The following is a 19,157-nucleotide window of genomic DNA, read 5'->3' as shown; positions in this document are numbered from 1 at the left end:
GAATGGACTGTCCGGTTTAGTGACAGTGCTTAAGCAGGAACTGGAGTTGGATGAAAGATTTGAAAAAACAGTATCACATGCACCAATATACTCAGGCATAACCCTAACTACATTACAGTTCAAGTTGTCTTGCAAGATAACCTTGGAGAGTTTTTTTCAATTAACCCTATCCCAGTTTCACGGTTCTTCTATTATTGAGTAAGGTGTTCACACAACATCTCCCTCAGGTGATGAGTCTAAAAGCATAACAAAGAGCTTAGTATGTCATCACTCTCTTGATTCTTCTATAAAACATTGAGTTTAACAAGACTTGAATCTTGACTTGACCTTTTAAACATAACTTTAACCCAATTTTTCCATTAGTAATTAATAACACACTATTTTCAGAATAATAATTTCATTATTCTGGAGAGATTATAATTTTAACTACAGAGAGGCAAAAGTATCTACCAATCCCCTACCTAACTCTCTTTCAGTGGTGCCTTCACTACAAACAATATGTAATAGGGATAAAAATATAAATATGATTACACTATATATCCCTTTATTAGAAACTAAATTTTTTCTATTTTCCAAATCTCATAATTTTCTACTTGCTAAACAGGAATCTCTTCCTCCTGAAAGGTCATTCCCAGAATGATCTTGCAAGAAATAAGGTAAAATATATTCAAAGACATACACTAACAGATTCAAAGCCAAAAGTAATAAAATTAGGACCCAGGTGAATCATGTGGCAGGAATGTAAGGATTATAATTAAAAATTTCAAATATATGGTGATGGAAAGAGAACTGACTCTGAGTGGTGAACACACAATGGGATTTATAGATGATGAAATACAGAATTGTACACCTGAAATCTATGTAAATTTACTAACAATTGTCACCCCAATAAATTTTTTAAAAAAATAGTAAAAAAGGAAAAAGAAAATTAGAATATAATCCACAGCACATTGCTGAAGCCAATCTAATTCTCACAATTCACTTGGCACTAATATAATTGAAAATTTCACAGACTACCAAAAGAATAAAATAAAACCTTCACAGATAAGTGCTTCTTAACATGTTATCTACAAAGCTGAACAAAACTAATAGTATTACTCTTAGAATTCATAGTTATGACTCTGCAAGCTCACATCAGCCAAATAAAAATGATGGGTCAAGCATTTAAAAGGAAAGCTACAATTAACTTTGTTTTAAATAAATAAAACAATCCAAATGCACCAGAAAAGCTGTGGCTTCTACTAAAATGAAAATAGTTGCAGTTACGTACAATCACTTTTTTTTTATCTTCAGACCAAAATAAAAAAAAAACTGCCATAATAGTTTTCATTGTTGTTCTCAAAAGAGGTGACATCAGTTTCCCTAGATATTTAAAACACATTATGTGCTTTACGTGTTATGGTATAGAAATGTGGTTAGAAATGCTTCCATTAGTTATGTATGACTATTTACCTTTAAAATCTTCATTGTCATGACTTTTACAGTGCTTCAGCTACCTTAAGCCAAATTTTTAAAAGAAATTTTTGAAGAATCAGTACGCAGTATAAATGCATGGTAAGGTAAAGGTTATAATTAGACAGCAGAGTCCAGGCTCTGCAACTCAAAAAATGTTAGCAACAGCCTTCTAAGCCTCAGTTTCTTCATCCTTAAAATTTAAGATTTTGAGAACAGGCAGTGATGTGTTTAATACAGCGCCTCATCTCTTACCTATTATTACATATTTTATTTTTAGCTCACTTTCAAACTGTTGAACCAAATTCTTACACAAACTAAACCACTCCCTGGACTTCAGATATCTTCAAAAGCAACACTTTTTGAAAACACCATGGGTTCTACTAATTCAAAGAGCCATTTCTTCCATGTACATACTTAAACTAAAAATGGATAACTGATCAAGTCTGAAATCTATACTATTTCTTACCAGTAGATAAAGAAAGAGAAGACAATCCAATCCCAAATGTGAAAAAAAATTCAGGATAAAAGAAAATAAACTTCAATTTTAAGTACCTTCAGCCCGAGTTTGATCAGGCTGACGGAGGACAATGACCTCTTACACCATAACAGGTATTTTCTGGGCTTCCCTAAAGCTTAAACTCAAGTATGTGCCTACCAATCTGCTCCAACTCAGATGTGTCGCAAGGACTCAGGTAAACACATGAACAACTCTGGTTAATTTAAAGAGCCAGGTAGCCATATGGGTTTCTAATTTTCTTCAGGCACCACAGGTTCTCTGCTGAGCCAGGAAGCAGAGGAGCACATGTGTATGTATGCACCCTGGATCACAGATCAATGTCATACCCTTTGCTAGCAGCCCACAAGTTAAATGCAGCAGCCTAAGTAACTAAGACCAGACTTACAAAATGAGCCTCTACTGAAATTGCCTGCTTGCTCCACCTTTCCAAGCAGTCCTAAACATTCCACAAGATACACTTATTCAGCAACAGAAGTAAGATTCTTCTTTTCATCAAAATATCCTTTTAACCACTGGAGACTATCTAACAGACCACATCAACCTAGACAACAGACCACGTTAAACTTTTGAAATCCATGGCAAAAATCCAGAGTACAGGCTACCAACTAAAAACAAGCACTCTAGAAAAGCTTTCAGTGAGGGCCAAGAAAACATATCAGATAAGAGCTTAGGCTCTGGGATCTACTTCCCATTACCTGTGATCCCTAACATGCCTCCGTTTTTTAATTCATAAAAAATAATAACAAAACTTGTTTCATATGGTTACTTTGAGAATTAAATGAGACAATGCCTGTGAAGCGCTTAGCGCTATGTCTAGCATATCCAAAAGGTTCAATAAATATTACTCATTATTATTATTAATAATCTATTCCCTCACTACAGGCATATCTACTTTCTCCTTCGAGTAAATATGTATTAAGTCTTTACTGAGCCCTTAATGTGTATTAAGCGTTATTCTTCTCTTTCATTCTAATATTCATTCATTCCTATTCTCTCTCTCTCTCTTTCACCATCTCTTCCTTATTTGTCCTTCTTCACTGCAGAAATTGCATACCCTAGATTATAAAAAGACATAAACCAAACTAAAACTTTACACCTAAAATACTGAATCGAAATCAAAGAATCAATGAAAAGACTTTTTCTGGCTCAAATATGATAATGCACATTTTATAAAAAAACAAACCACAAAATCCCAATAGTAAAGGTTTTACTTGATTTTTTTCTTTATATAAATTTTATTGGGGAATACTGAAGGACAGTGTGTTTCTCCAGGGCCCATCAGTTCCAAGTCGTTGTCCTTCAATCTAGTTGTGGAGGGTGCATGCAGCTCAGCTCCAAGTCCAGTCGCCGTTTCCCATCTTTAATTGCAGGGGGCAGAGCCCACCAGCCGATGCACGAATTGAGCGGACAACCTTGTTGTTGAGAGCTCACGCTCTAACCAACTGAGCCATCTGGCCGTCCCGGTTTTACTTGATTTGGAAGTCCCCTAACAAAACTTTCTCCATCATTAGACAAATCTAACAATGTAACTCTCTTTTCAAACAATTTTGATGTCAATACAGCTAGCCAGTCAAGTATTCTTAATAATTAAGCATTTTAGGAGCTTCTTATACAAGGCAAAAACAAAACATAAATACCTTTGGTGCTACTGCTTAGTTTGACCCTCTTTCTCTTGCCCAGACCTTGACTCCCATCCTGATCCTCCTGGAGGAAAAACAAAATTAGCATTATAATAGTCCTATTCGTGAATTTATACATTTTACATAAACATAAATTTGCTTATAAATCATTAAATATAATAGTCATGCTTACGCATTATTAACACATTTTACTTTTATGTATTTGCTATAGTATCTTTTTAATGCTGCTAATTTTGATTAAAATATATAAAGAAAATCCTTAGCATTAAAAGAGTTCTTAAACTTAATCTGTGCTTCTAATGCAAGACTCTTTAATACCCCAAAATTCCAAAATAAAAATTTTCCTCACCTTATAAACATAACGTCAAATGAGAATAAAGAAGCTAAGTGGGAAGAGGAGCAGATTAGCATAGGAAGGAAGGAGAGAAGAGGAAGCCGGGTAAAAAAAGGAACAGAGGAAAGGATTTGAAGAGTCTAAGAAAAACAAAAGCTATAATCAGTATTTGGATGCTGTAATGCAGGGTCTCTGGTCCCACTCTCAGCAGGTGGATACAGAATATGGTGAGGCCAAAAAGGAACAACAACGGAGCCACAGACAGGGGAGTCATACTATATTCTTGATGGCAGCTGGCCTAGACACAAGAAGCAAACATCCGCCAGTACCCCAACGAGGGGTCTTCCTGCACCCCAGTCTCGCTGGCGGCTGGGCGAGACACACAAAGTAGGATCCACAGGATCCGCAATCTGCCACCTACGCTTGCTAACTCCACTTGCCAGCTGCAATCCACAGTCCACTTCTCTGGCAACCAACCAACCTCCTAGCGTAGCCATGGCAGTTATATTAGTGGCTAATGGCTAACCAGAAACAGCTGATGGCCACCCAGCCACTGCGGATGGCTATCTGATTACAGCTGATGGTCATCTAACAACCGAGCCAGCATTTTTCTATGTGAGGCCAAGAGCCTGGAAACTGCTCTCTGGGATTCTGTCCCCACACTCCACCCCTCCAGGGTCTCATCTCACAATCTACATGACAAGCATCTTCCACGAGAGGGCCTGTGTCAGGAACCCAGCACAAGAGAAAAAGTTTCAGTCCAGTTCAAGCAACGTCCCGGGGGTGTCCCTCGATGTCCACCCACCCTCTGGGCACAGCCAGGGTTTCTAGGGTACCACCAGTCTTTCTGGGCATAGCCAGATTTCCTGGGCACAGCCAGGGTTTCTCAAGGTACCGGGCTGGAACAATAGGGGCTCACAGCCAAGGTGCTTACATATTCTCAACGGCTGCCGGTCTAGACACAAGAAGCAAACATCCACCTGCACCCCAACAAGGAGTCTTCCTGCACCCCAGTCTCGCTGGCGGCTGGGCAAGACACAGGAAGTAGGATCCACATGATCCGCAATCTGACATCTGCGCTTGCTAACCTGACTTGCTAGCTATAATCCGCCACCCGCTTCTCTGCCAACCAACCAACCCCCTTGCCAGCGTAGCCACAGCAGTTATATTAGTGGCTAATGGCTAATCAGTAATAGCTGATGGCCACTCAGTCACAGCGGATGTCCATCTGATTACAGCTGATGACCATCTAATAATCGAACCAGCACCTTTCCACATGAGGCCTAGAGCCTGGAAACTGTTCTCTGGGACTCTGTCCCCACAGAGGGAGTCTCAGGGGATGGTACAATGCAGCACAACAATAGACTGGGAAGCTAGCCAGCTGAGAAACAACGAGGAAGCAGCCTACCACTAGGGAAAACGAGGTGAGGCTAGGGGTGTGCCGCTTAGGGGGGAGCCTGGGTACAGGTGCACCTTTCTAACTTTCTTTAAATGTTGCTGGAAAGGCTCTTGCTAACTTTGTAGCTAAGTTCAGGGTCTTCCCCCCCTCCCCCCCCCAGCTGCAGGTTATTATTCCACTCCATTATCCCAGCTCTCCTAAACTGGGAAAGATTACATATGAATCCAAACTTCCACATTATACTGACATCTTTTTACTATTTTCCAACTGGTATTATAAAGACATGTGCTAATACTTTGGTATACAGTCTGTTGTGCTAACAACAGTGTTGGTGGCATGTTAGAATTGTAGCACAAATTCCCAGATTTCTCAGTTACAGCCCATCAAATCTCTGACGCAGAAGAGTAGCCACAGCTGCGTGCTGCTGTTCTATCCACTGGTATAGCTTCCTTGGCTGACATACCATAGTCTTAACGTCAGGTTGCTGTCAAGCCCTGCATCGGTCCTCAGGGCCAGCCTTGGGTTTTCCAGAGCTACCACTTAGCTCAGTCAGACAGCATTTACTGAGGACTTCAATGAGCACCCCCTATTTCCCCCACATCAACCTGGCAGCAGGACTGACAATCAAACTACACTCTCCTCCTCTGTCACGCCCACCTTGCCCTTGAAGAAACTCAACCAGAATGAAATTTGGAGCCTTAAAAGACAGAAGACACAAGAATGTAAAATCATGCCACAGGGCCCAGGGGATTCTGAAGTTTGAAATTTTAGCTAACAGCCACTTAGGAAACTGTTCTCCTAGTCCTGAGAGAAAAGACAAATTTGAGAAAACTATGTTATATCCCGGTTAGGATAACTTTATAACTTCAAATATAAACTTCCTATGAAACAAATCTCCTTGATCAAGTAGTGGTCATGGAAATAAGAAGTTCTATAAATTTCCCAGCCTTATATTCTAAAAGACAAGTAAAATTAGCCAGGCAAAGGTGGGGAAAGTCATTCCAAAAAGAGAAGACAGCATAAGCAAAGGCACAAGATCACAAGACTGGAAACATAGACTAGTGAGTTGGGCTTGATATCGTATTAGATACGAACCACAGCTAGGAAAGGAGATGATTTCCAGCTAAACTAGTGGGAAAATGGGTACTCTTGGACATTGCTAGTAAGAGTGTACAGTAGTACAACTTTCCTGAATGACAATTTGTCAGTACACATGTCATAAGTCTTTAAAGTGTATTTATAACTGGAACAGAAATTCCAGTTCTAGGAATTTACCCTGAAGAAATAATCAGACAAGTTAACAGGAACTCTACGCAGAACTAGTCATCACAATGTTATTTGTAACAGGAAAAAAAAAATAGTCTTTGGCTTCCAACAGCAGGAGATTAGATTAGGTAAACAAATTACAGCGCACCTCTACCCTATTAAGAAAAAGAATGCTAGAGCTGTATATTAATTGTGACCAGACAGATGTTCAAAAACTACTATAAATGAAAAAAGGATACTATGTAAAATAGCATATGGAGTATAAAACCATTTAAGTATTGATAATATGCACAAATAAAATCTGTTAAAATATTCTCGTTATAGATGTTTAAATCTATCATTAGTGAGAAGAACAGGTTACAGAATAGCACGGATACCATGAAACCATTAAAATATACTACATAACAAATCTGTTAGAATACAAACGTTTATAGTAAGCCACCTCTAAGTGACAGAATAATAGGTCATTTATTATCTTTTTGTTAATCTTTATTTTTTATTTATTCAACAATGAATATGGATTGTAATGGATTAATAAATATTTTAAATACTAGTTCTAATTACCATTCTTAATTGCAACAATCTGCCCTAAGATAATGGACTACTGTGTTATCTATTACAAGTCCCATATTTTTATTTCGAGAAAGAACACTATTTTTAATGAACAAGAACAACTCCAAATTGTGGCAATTTGAGGCATTCAGGAGGATGAAAACAATACAATTATCATGACTACAATACCCCACCCTACCACAAAGCCATTACAGGAAGCTGTAGTTCTTCCCCATTTATCCATGAAGAAGCAGTATAGAAGTCTAGAAAATGATGGTCCAATGGACAAGAGAGGAAATTAAGTCAAGTACAATCTCAACCCAGACAGCAATTGTACAATTCCCAAAAAACACTTTCCAGACCTCAACTAGTCCATGGGCAGAGAAGTAGACAACATTGTTACATGTGTTTCAGGAACAAAGCGTGTATATAGGCCCAAAATGAGATAAGGAAAACAGATTCTAACCCTAAGCCTGGAAAAATCAACAAGTGATTTTTCAACCCAAATTAACCTGCCTTTCTTTCTTTGACAGAGTCACTAGACAGATGAAAAACGTGAGCTCCATAAAAATAAATAATAAAAATAAACAAGTCAGGTAAATTCACAGCTGATTAATAAAACAGTACTCAAAGAAAGTTAATACAGAATACAAATGGCTAAAAAGGAGTATTTAAAATATCAGTTTAAAAATACAAAATCCAAAGATCTGGAGAGATTGTTTCAATAAAATGAAACAAGGATTTATGTAAACCACTGTAATCTGACATTGTTTGCTTTAAATTAACTGTACAAGTACAAACAGAGAAGGAGCTCTAACTTGTCAGCTGTAAGTATGAGGGGGACGAAAAAAACCTAGGCATTCATTTGACCACAGGAGCTCCTGCCAACAGTCTAGCATTGCTACTAAAAGGCCAACAAAAAACCTTGGGCCTTAACAAAAACACAGTATGTTTATCAAAGAATGTCCCAGTACACTGAATCAGATCATAAGTTATCAAAAAGAGTGAATTACTGAAAGAGGTATCTACCTACAGCAAAGAATATTAAATAACTAAAGTTTATATTTAAAGGGTGTCATATGGAAGTAAAACAAAAAATCTTTCTAGGAGGAAAACAAGAAATTAGTGAAAATTACAATACTTAACACAGTATTGAGAAGAACTTCCTAGTAATTATTACAGCTATCAAACAAAGGAACACGTTGGCTCTTAAACTTGGTAAGCTCCCTACCACTGAAAGTGTTTATGAGGCTTACCAATTATCAGGAATGCTGTAAAATCACTCCCTACACTAGAAAAGAAATACATTGGATATTTCTAAGGTCCTCCTACCAAAAGTTTCCATGACTCCCCACCCATCAATGGTAATTACTATAAAAAATTAAAATTAAACCATATACCTCTAAAAAAATAATTTTCTTTCACATATTCATTTATGAAAAGCAACTGTGACTTTCAACTTTAATAATTCTGCTTTAGTAGCTACAAGTTTTGACATATTAGTTTTAAGTGTTTATTTGAATTCTGTCTCGAACAAAGGCAAGAATATTGAGATCATATCTACACAATAACTTATTTTATTTGTTAAGTGATTATTTCTCAATTATGTAAGAGTATGCAGAAAAAAGAGAGATCAACAAGCAAAATTAATAAACAATGCTTATTCCTGGATGGTATGGTTGAAGGTAAACGTTTTCTTTTGTATACTTTATTTTTATTTTTCAATTTTTCCACAGTGAACATTCCTGTTTTATAGTTTCACGGTTTGAAATTTATATTAACAGCTAAGATTTAATTTATATTAACAGCTAAGTACAGTAAAGTCACAAAGATTAATGACCTGGTCACTGCATACAGACAAGTGGACACTGCTTATGGCAATGGTCACAGTGAATATAATCCTTTCCTTGAAAAGTTATCTTGATCTAAAAGATCTTAGTTTCTCTGAGAAACTCTAATTAGCCCCATGTACATACAATACTACAGATTATTTTCTTTTGAACTGAATTATCTGATGATTATAAATAAACCTAAACAAAAATGAACACATATTTAAATTTAAAAATACATCAAAGTTAAAATTTGCCTTTATTTTATTTTCTTTTTGGTTCCATAGAACACAAATAACATTTACTACTGTTATTTCATATGAGCTACATAAAAAAATAAGTATGAAGAATGGCATGAGTATAAATAGCACTACTGAGCACACAATGTTCTGTTACTCTAGGGATAGTGGGGACAAATATCTGACACAACTTGTATGAATAAAAAAGTAGACTGTAATATGTACATTCATTCAACTAAAACTCTGCAAATAGAAAGAAATCTTGCTGTTATAGTTTCAAATCTGTTTCTTCATTTTCAAAGTGGTAGGATTAGATTACCTCTAGGGTCTCTTCCAATCCTAAATTCTAATTTACATTTTTAAAATTGCTATAATTCCACCTCTAGAGTAGTACTTGCAATGTCACTACCCTCTTCTCATCCTTTCGTCCTTTCTACATAATTTTTAAGTCACAATACAAGAATGAAATCATTAAAATGGTTTGCTCAGTAATTCCATGAACCTATTGGATAAGGCTGTACAAACTCCGATCCTTAAACCTTATCCAGCTCTTCACTAAATTTCAAATATAAATATTAAAAGCAAATACCAGTTGCCCAAAAGAAAGCAATACGACTTTAAATGCCTTAATGAAATTTTTAAATGGCAAAAAAATAGGTATTTGTTCAAGAATATCTGTATCTGAGTACTCTTCCATCACACTCTTTCCATCCATCTTATTTCTTCATCTACTTTCCCCTTTATTCTATTCTTTATTAAATTACTGCTTACATTTTTTTTATCATTTTAAGTAATAGTTGTAAAAAATGTTTTGAAAACAATAAAAGTACAATACAAATTTAAAATATTAGTGTCATTAGTTTTTAAGTAAGTGGGTGGAAATTCTTGTATATTTCTCTCTAAATAAATTAGTCTAAAACTGACACTCCTTTAAATATTTAACTTGCTTCTTATTTATGATGTTTAGCTCCAAACGGAATTTTTTTCCCATGTAGATCACTCATCCTAATAGAATGCTCCCATTAAGAAATAAAAGCAGAATAAAATAGGATAGAGGACTCGAAGAAAAGACTAGCAAAAGAGTTATAATAATTTTATTATTTCATTATTTCATTAATTAAATTCAAAAGTATATTTTGTTCCTTAAGCTACAATAAATGTTAGTAAAATTTTAGTATATTCCCCTCACTTTACAAAGGTAAAGTTTAACTTTTTAAAAAACATCTTACAATCTTAATATAAGCATTTATTGGCTCCTTGTATAATACCGTGTTTCCCCGAAAATAAGCCCTAGCATGATTTTTCAGGATGACATCCCCTGAACATAAGCCCTAATGAGTCTTTTGGAGCAAACCTTAATATAAGACCCGGTCTTATTTTCGGGGAAACACGGTAGTAACCATTTTTCTTAACGAAAACTTTAATTTTAATTAAAACCCTACAATAGCCATTTCTGGTTACAGTAGTATTTCATTATCATGTTACAGTTTTTTCCCAACAGACAAGTACTACTGAAATAGATGTAACAATCTATAATCAAGTGTAGGTACATTATTCAGTTATAATCACTAGTCATTATTGGATATCAAGAGAATCCAAGAAAAAGAATTGCAAATGTCACATCCTTTTGTGGAAGTTTTAAAACATGTTTACAAATTCTTTGACACTCCTCCCATTGAGAGGTTAGGTCTATGTTCCCTCCCACTGAATCTGAGCCCACCTTAGCAACTCACAACTAATAGGACGCAGAGGAAGTGACACTATGTCACTTCCAAGGCTAGCTCAGAAAAGGCTCTATACCTTCTGCTCGTGTGCTGCTCACCCTGAAGAAGCCAGTTACTATATAAGAAGTCCAACAACTTGTAGTCACCATGCTGGATAAGTCACAAGTAGGCACTGCAGTCAACAGCCAGCTGAGCTCCCCTGGGCCCTCAACATGAACTGCCAGCCCTGTGAGTGGGCCATCTTAAATCTCCATCTCAGCTAAGCCTTCAGATGGCTTCAAATGTAGCCAAAAACGAACTGGAATCACATGAGAGAACCCAAGTAAGAACCACCCAGCTGCTCTTCCCAAATTCCTGAGTCATAAAATTGTGAGCAAAACAAAGTACTAATTTTAAGCCACAAAGTTTAGGGCAAAACTTTGTGGCTTGTTCCCTTTACAGAAAAACCTCTAGACCAACAAATAGGAGACCAACTGTCCATTTCCAACTCCACTAAGTAGAAGAAATTTACTAGCCTGAGTGAATCAGTTCATTCTATGGAATTCAGATTCCTCATCTATAAATAAGGAAGTTAGACAAGATGAACTTTAAGGTCACTTTTAGCTCTAATATTTTACATTTTTTATAACCTTCAAATTGCCACCTCCTAATTCTCATTTTTTGCTTTGTTATATAACATGACTTTTCTATTTCTAACTCAAGATTTGAAAATGTGTTCAGCACCAAAAAGCAAAGACTTCATAGTACATAAATCAATAAAACATAAATGAGTACATTTTTGTAAAAAAATTATGATCAAATAGACAATTTTAAAATAGAAAATTTCTTGACTTTATCACTAAAACTCTTCCATGATTACCCTTGGGTAATGGTCTTTATACTTTTCCATACTTTTGACTTTAAATATATGTGTGTGTGGCTTTTATAATCAAAAAGAAATATAACTTATTAAAATTTAAGATATGCATACCCTGTAACCTAGCAATTCCAAAACTTAGAGAACTATTTGCACATCTGCACCAAAAGAAATGTACGCATTGTGTCTTACAATAAAAAACCGAAAATTAAGGAAATGATTAAGTAAACTGTAGTTTATTCATATTTCAGAATACTATACAGCAGATAGGAAGAAAAGAGGACTGACAAAGATGGATTTGCATAATACATTTGCAGAGGAAATAAAAGGACACAAAATAGTATAACATTTTTATTTACTCACACACACTCTATCCATTTCTATAAGCACACAGTTATTTAACTACATAGAAAATGGTCTGTCAAGGACATCCAAACTATTACCTGTAGTTGCCCAGAGAAGAGGCTGGTATTAGGGAGGGTAGAGAGGAGACTTTTATTTTATCTGAATTGTCTGGCAAAACAACTACCATGTATTTGTGCATTATTTAATTTTTTAATTAAATTTTTAAAGATAAACTTCATTACTTTTATACCATGCTTTAGTAAACTATTTCCTCTAGACAGATAAGCAGAAATATCTATAATATGACCCACAAGCGCTCAAAAATTCAAATATTTGAATCCCTTCTACACATAAAGCACTAGGACAGAAAACATTTATCAAGAGCCTGATTTGTGTCTGATCCATGATAGGTACTTTATATATGTTATTCCATTTAATCCTAATATTAGAATTATCACCATTTTTTCATGAGGGAATTGATGTTCAGAAGTTAAATAACCTGGCAAAAAGCATAATGATGTTATGAGACAAGATTAAAATTCAGGTCTGCCTAACTCTAAAGCTCAAGTTTCTCTTAAAAACTAGATATCCCTCAATCCACTTCCAAGTAAATAACTCCAATTTCTTAAGTTTGCAAATACCCAAATATCCCATTTTTATCCCAATTAGAAAATATAATAAATACATAAACTATAAAAAGTACTTTGAAATAGACTAAAAATTTAATTATAAAATATGATCTAAAGATCAAAGTCTAAACTACTTCTAAATATATGTTAAATATACATCACATGTTCTAAAAGTAATTCTCAGCTACTATCATAAAAACAGTGTATGAGTATAGGTACTGAAATGAAGTATTTTGAAATTTCACCATCAAAAAAATATTTACTAGGATATTTACTCTGAGACATAATCATAATTAAGAGACAAATGATTATATCAATATGAAAGACATTACAACAGAGTTACTGAAACGAAGAATCTAAGAGGAATGACGAGAAGAAAGGACCTAAGAATCACAGATTAGAAGTAATGGTAATAAACAAAGAAAGATCAGATTTCAAATCCTCTGATATCCCCCTAGAAATTACTTCCAGAAAAGACTAAAAGCCGTTCGACCCATGCACACAAAAGGATCTCCTCCTAGCACCCTACCATAAAACATGGTGTTGTTGCAATGCAACTGTGTACAGTGAAAGTGTCCACCAGCAATTTAAAAGCTAATCTAGAGAGTTTAGGCCAAGACAAAAAAAGAATGTTACTTCTTTCCTAGACACAGGAGAAAGTATCTATGTTAAAGATCAGCTTTCCACATGCCCAGAAACCAAATCCAATTCATGACAATAAAGTAGAATCGTTAGCAAGCCTGATGGATGCATAATGCTTAGTATACTAAAATAATACAAAGGTTTTTATCAACCACATAAATACTAACATAAAATGACGGGGTGGCCAGTTAGCTCAGTTGGTTAGAGTATGGTGCTATATAACACCAAGGTTGCCGGTTCCATACCTGCATGGGCCACTGCGAGCTATGCCCTCCTTAAAAAAAAAAAAAAAAAAAAAAATCCCACCTAACATAAAACTACAGATTTTTCTAGATCACATCAAGATATTTAGATTATTTTTAAACAGTGTTCTGTAAAATCACTAAACCGTTTCACTGTGTAATGGTTTTCTAAAGTTTCTCCTGGGAATAGCTACAAGGCTCCTTTCCTATCTGCCTTGCTTTAGACAAGGAAGCGCACTCATTCTACTCCTAAGTATTCCCAGATCTTGCCTTTTGAGAAGCCATTCCACCTCACCACAACATGCCTTTGAAGAAAACAGAATCAGCAGTTTAAAACCACGTCTATATCAACTCGCTTCCTTCTTTGACACATGAAGAATTAGCACTTTTACCCCATCGTTCCCTTCCTGTTGCTTCAAAGTGGAATTATTACTGTTTTAGTTGAAGCATTTATATATTTTTGAAAGTCTATCTTAAATATCAGCCAGTTTTCTCCATTTGTCATTATATCAACATTATTCTTCTTAGAAGTAACTCTTTAAAATTTAAAATAAAGCAAAAATTTTAGCTAACTATTTACATTTAAATAAGATTTTATCCCATTTAACAAGCACACATGTAGTGTTTACAATATGCTAGGCACTACTGCTCTAAGTGCTTGTGTCTCGTACATATATTAACTCATTCAATCCTCCTAATAAGACCAATAAATAAGTACTATTATTACCTCCATTTTACAGATAAGAAAATTTAGGCATGGATAAGTTAAGACACTTGCCCAGTCACACTACTAACAGGTACAGGAGCCAGATTCAAACTCAGGCATTATAATCAGAGTCAAACTCACAAGCAGCATACTAAACTGCCTATCCAATTTGTCAAAAACTCTTTAAAATTGTTTATCCAAAATGAGATTCCACAAAATGTTGGATTTCGGGAGCCTTTTAGGGGGGAAAAATACCACTATAAAGTTTAAATTATAAGGCATTAAATCAATTATAAGACTTCAATAACAGAAATCATGCTTTCAATAGGAGGTTATTTGGCTGAGTTAATCTGATATTATCAAATCAAAATGGGTTTTTAAAGAAAAAAGATACCTATGCTTGTATGTAATACAATTTTGTTTAAAAAAATCTTTAAATCAATCATTAAATTATAATCTGATTAAAAATATGAAATTTAAATTTTATAAGCATTAAGATTATAAACAAATATATGTAAAAAAGCAATTTTCTCTTATAAATTATATACTAAGAAAATACAGTAATGTTAAAAAGGACTCACTAGAAATATTTAATATATTAATAAACACTATAAAAATTGAAATTTCAAATTGACCATCTATCTATTTCCCGGTGCTTAGCTTCTTTTAATAATCCTTGACATATTAGGTATAACTTTATTATGAGATTAGAAAAGCAGTTACATTTCATATTCTTTTAATAATTATTCTAGACAAAGCTAAAGTTTTAAAAACCATTTCATTGTACAGATGACAGCAATTTAGATACATTTGGGGATAGCTTCCTAGGAAAAATCTGTCTCTTTCTATCTCCTATTTCTAAACTGTTACAAAAGAAATGAATTACACACAAGTAAAAATCTAGTTGCAGTCCTTGTTCTGTCACTAAGTAATTGTATAATCTTGAATAACTTATTATATTCTGAGCTTCAATGTCCTGATCTACAAAATGCAGCATTTAAACTAGATAATATCCACAAATCTGTATAGTTTTAAAACTTTTAAAATCCTACTTTTAAAAAGTTGCAAATTTTAAAGCTCACCTCATCTGAAGAGTCTAGTTGTCCCAATGTCCCTGTTGCACCTGCAAAACCTTTGGAAAGGAAAAGTTGTCCTTTATAGTTGTTAAATAATTAAATAATGCTTTACTACATTTAATACATAACAATACCAAAAGCTAAGTTTTGCTATATTAAGACACGTCATTCTAACAGTTATCTTGGCAGAGTTCAACATTTATCTTTAATAAATTTGGACCTAATACTTTATACATCAATAGGAAATCTCCAGTAAACACCCAAATTGAATCATTGCAAGTGGTGTTTCAAAAGTATCTCTTTCTTTTTAGTTTTAAATATAATAACTGCTATATTTTTCACTAGTTAGAATGAGAACCTTAATAAACTAACCAGATTCCATTTAAGAAAAATGCCTGCTCTTCTTTGGCTAATCTCTTCTTTCTTGCTTCTAAATTATTGTTAACTTTTATTATTTTCCTTACGAAGAATGACACATTATTTAAATTTTTCAATAATGAGTAAAGTTTGAGGTGTTTTTTGCCTTAATACAGAGTTATTATACCACTGTCCAAATTAAATATGTAGACAAACCTTGAACTGCCAGAGTGCTAGTGCCAGCAGATGGCTCCTGTATACCATACACAAGTTTATCCTCAGGATACGTGAGTCCAGAGCTCTTCAAAGCTATAAGATACTTTTCATGACTTTTCTTCGCACAAGAATTCTCTCCAAGACCTAATATTTAAAACAAATTTTAAAAAAGAAAAAAATACTCTGTTCAAAATATAAACGTAGTCAACTCAGTCACTAATGCATACATATAAAATATGTATGAAGGGGGAACCCTAGATGAATCATACAATATTATAGCTTCAAATAACATATTTGTGCTCATGTTTGGCATTAACAATCCCAGAACGTACAGCATGTTTTAATAAATAGTGAAATCTACTAAGTAATTGAGCATCTAAAATATGCCAGAGATTATATGCAAGGCACAAAGGGTGCAAAGGTTAATAATAAGGCATGATTCCTGCCCTCAAGGAAGCTGAAAATCAGTGGTAGATAAAGGCAGATAATATGGTAAAAGACAATTATGTAGCTGCCTTCACCATTTGGTTTGACAACCTGTGCTCTCATAATACTGTGCAGCCAGACTTACCCAAAACAGAGTACTTAAGAAAGGCTTCCTGGAGAAGATAATGCCTGAGTGAAATTTTCAAATATTACAACTAAAATTACTGTTAACTCCTGTTGTACCAGGCTTTTTATTATCATATTTAAGGAAATTAAAAGTATAATTTCTATAAAAGTGTCAGTTAATACTAATTTATTCCAAAAAATATTGAAAACGTTAGGTTCTAGAATTAAATAATCCTAGAACTTTCACTTTTGCATTTCAGCTTATTAATTATTGCTAATTTTTTCTTTTGTTTTTTAATATATTATGGATAGAATAGTAGTAAAAGAAAACCACTGGTATTTAAGGTTCTTTAAAAAATTATTCTCTGTCTGAAAGCCAAATTACCATGCATTTGTCACCTCTTAGGCTGACTGTATATCTTAAATTACGGTCTCAATCTCTCTGATTATAAAACCCTGTAAATGAGTTTCTTCAGGATTTGCTGAGCTTTTATTTCCTGTCTTTGCTAGCCTCAGTAATTGTAATAGAACAGTTATGTTAAAAAAAAAAGAAAAAACTCCAACACAGACTACACAGATAGGAAGACATCCATCCTTCGATTCCAGTCCAATATTAAAAACAAGCACAATTAGTTTACAAAGAATAAAGAACTTGTAGGGTCCTATGTAAGAAATAACTAAATGTCACCTGAATAATGAAAGCCATGTATTTACCTCACTAAGATAGATGAAATTTTTATAATACTTCTTAGTTAACAAAATATATTTCATCAACCCCTCACAACAAGCCTGTATAAAATCTTATATGGCCCATGAGGGCCTACCTCATCTAGATCTAGCCTAATGTAGTACATAGCCTTATTTGTGCCAGAATCCCCCTGCATTCATTTCACTTCACTTCAACCACACTAGCCTTTTTCAGTCCCTTCAAAAAGAGTAAGCTCATCCTCACTCATTAATATTCCCACATGCTGGTCCCACTGCATGGTATCTAGGGGTGCTTGGTGTGGTATTCTTTATTCTGTTTGGGGTTCGTTAAGCATCTTGGATCTATAAGTCAAGGTTTTTCATCCAGTTTGGGGAATTTTAGTCATTATTTCAACAAATGTTTTTTCTGCCAAAATTTCCACTCTCCTGTTCTCCTGGGTTGCCAATTACATTCATGCTAGATTATCTGATTCTGTCTAACACATCCCTAAGAATCCACTGTGTTTTCTCTCTGTTCTCTAGATTGACTACTCTTCTGATCTGTCTTCAAATTCACTGAGTCTTTCTCCCCTCTCCAATCTGCTGCTAAGCCCATTCAGTGAATTTTTCAATTCCATTATTGCACTCTAAAATAATTTTCAATTCTAGAATTTCTCTTTATTTTATTATTTATATTTCTTTGCTAAGATTCCTTATGTCTTCAATCATTAACACCATATTTCCTTTAATTATTTGAACATTTTCCTTTAGTTTCTTAAACATATTTATAATAATTGCTTTAATGTCTTTATCTACTAAATCCAACATCTAAGCTATTTCAAGGTCAATTTCTATTGACTGTTCTTTTTCTTGGTTATAGTGCACAATTTCTTATGTTCTTGCATGTCCAGTGGTTTTTATTATTACATATCAGACATTCTAATAACACATTCTAGAAGATTCTGGATTCTGTTATCTTCTTTTAAAGAGTATTAATTTTAACTCTAGAAGACAGTTCAATTAACAGCCTGACTACCTAGAACCATGAAGATTTGATTTCACATTTTCTAAAGGGAAGATTTGTGGAAAGCCCTCTAAACTGATAGGAATAATCTCCAACTTCTATCTCCCTTGCAGATACTGTCAGGTTTTAGGCTTAAGACTGACCTAGACTAGACCTTACTCTAATGTTTGGCCTTCTGTCTCAGCTAGATGCCTAGGGTATTAATAAGATCTCTCTGGTCTAATTGGACTGAAACACCAATGTCTCCCAAAACTGCTTAACCTCTAGTATCTCTATTCTGCGTTTAACCTCATACAAGTCACTGTCTAGTAAGCCTTAGGTAGTCTCATCCTGTATATGTGTATCTCAGTCCTCTGCCAAGCATTTTCAGGGGTCCCCCATACATCCACCCTACTACCTCTTGGTATTCTTCCCTAAAGATTCCAGTTTCCAACTGCTGCACCTGCCCTAAACTGTGATCTCTGCCTCCTTAGCTCAGATGGACCACCATACTCTGCTTCAATGCCAGCTTGCTGCACTACAAGCAGGAAACTATCCTCAGAGAGAGAGATTCAAGGCAAGTGTGGGGCTCATCTCATGTTTTTTCTTTCTCTCAAAGGTTTATAGTCTTGTATTGCCTATTGTCCAATGCCTAAAAACAGGTACCTCTCATTTTTTTCCAGTTTTATGCTGTTTATGGAATAAGGGCTAGTCCAATAGTCAGCAGAAGATATCCTCTACCTGGAATCTAACCCCAACCCATTACCACCCAACTCCTTCATCTCTGTGAAGCTTCTCCAACTTCCCCATCAGTGAAATCAGGTCTCCCTTTTATAAACACTTGTCCTATCCTTTCATAGAATTTACTACAATTTATAATTGCACAATTTT

The 19,157-nt window shown here is 34.7% G+C and overlaps 1 protein-coding gene across 4 annotated transcripts in view; it reads right to left on the bottom strand.

The window, feature by feature from the left end:
• UBR3 (ubiquitin protein ligase E3 component n-recognin 3) overlaps positions 1 to 19,157 on the bottom strand; it is a 172,091-nt gene that overhangs the window by 119,992 nt on the left and 32,942 nt on the right. For all 4 annotated transcript variants that reach the window (XM_019727399.3, XM_019727402.3, XM_019727403.3 and 1 more), the window contains exons 4-6: positions 16,025 to 16,168; positions 15,458 to 15,507; positions 3,610 to 3,676 (exon numbers count right to left, since the gene is read on the bottom strand). In XM_019727399.3, the coding sequence (XP_019582958.2) occupies positions 3,610 to 3,676; positions 15,458 to 15,507; positions 16,025 to 16,168 (261 nt within the window). The remainder of the gene's footprint in view (positions 1 to 3,609; positions 3,677 to 15,457; positions 15,508 to 16,024; positions 16,169 to 19,157) is intronic.

This window comes from Rhinolophus sinicus, chromosome 17, assembly GCF_057876585.1.
Source record: "Rhinolophus sinicus isolate RSI-liver-muscle chromosome 17, RSI-T2T, whole genome shotgun sequence".
Taxonomy (NCBI): Eukaryota; Metazoa; Chordata; class Mammalia; order Chiroptera; family Rhinolophidae; genus Rhinolophus; species Rhinolophus sinicus.
This window is presented reverse-complemented; position numbering and strand designations above follow the sequence as displayed.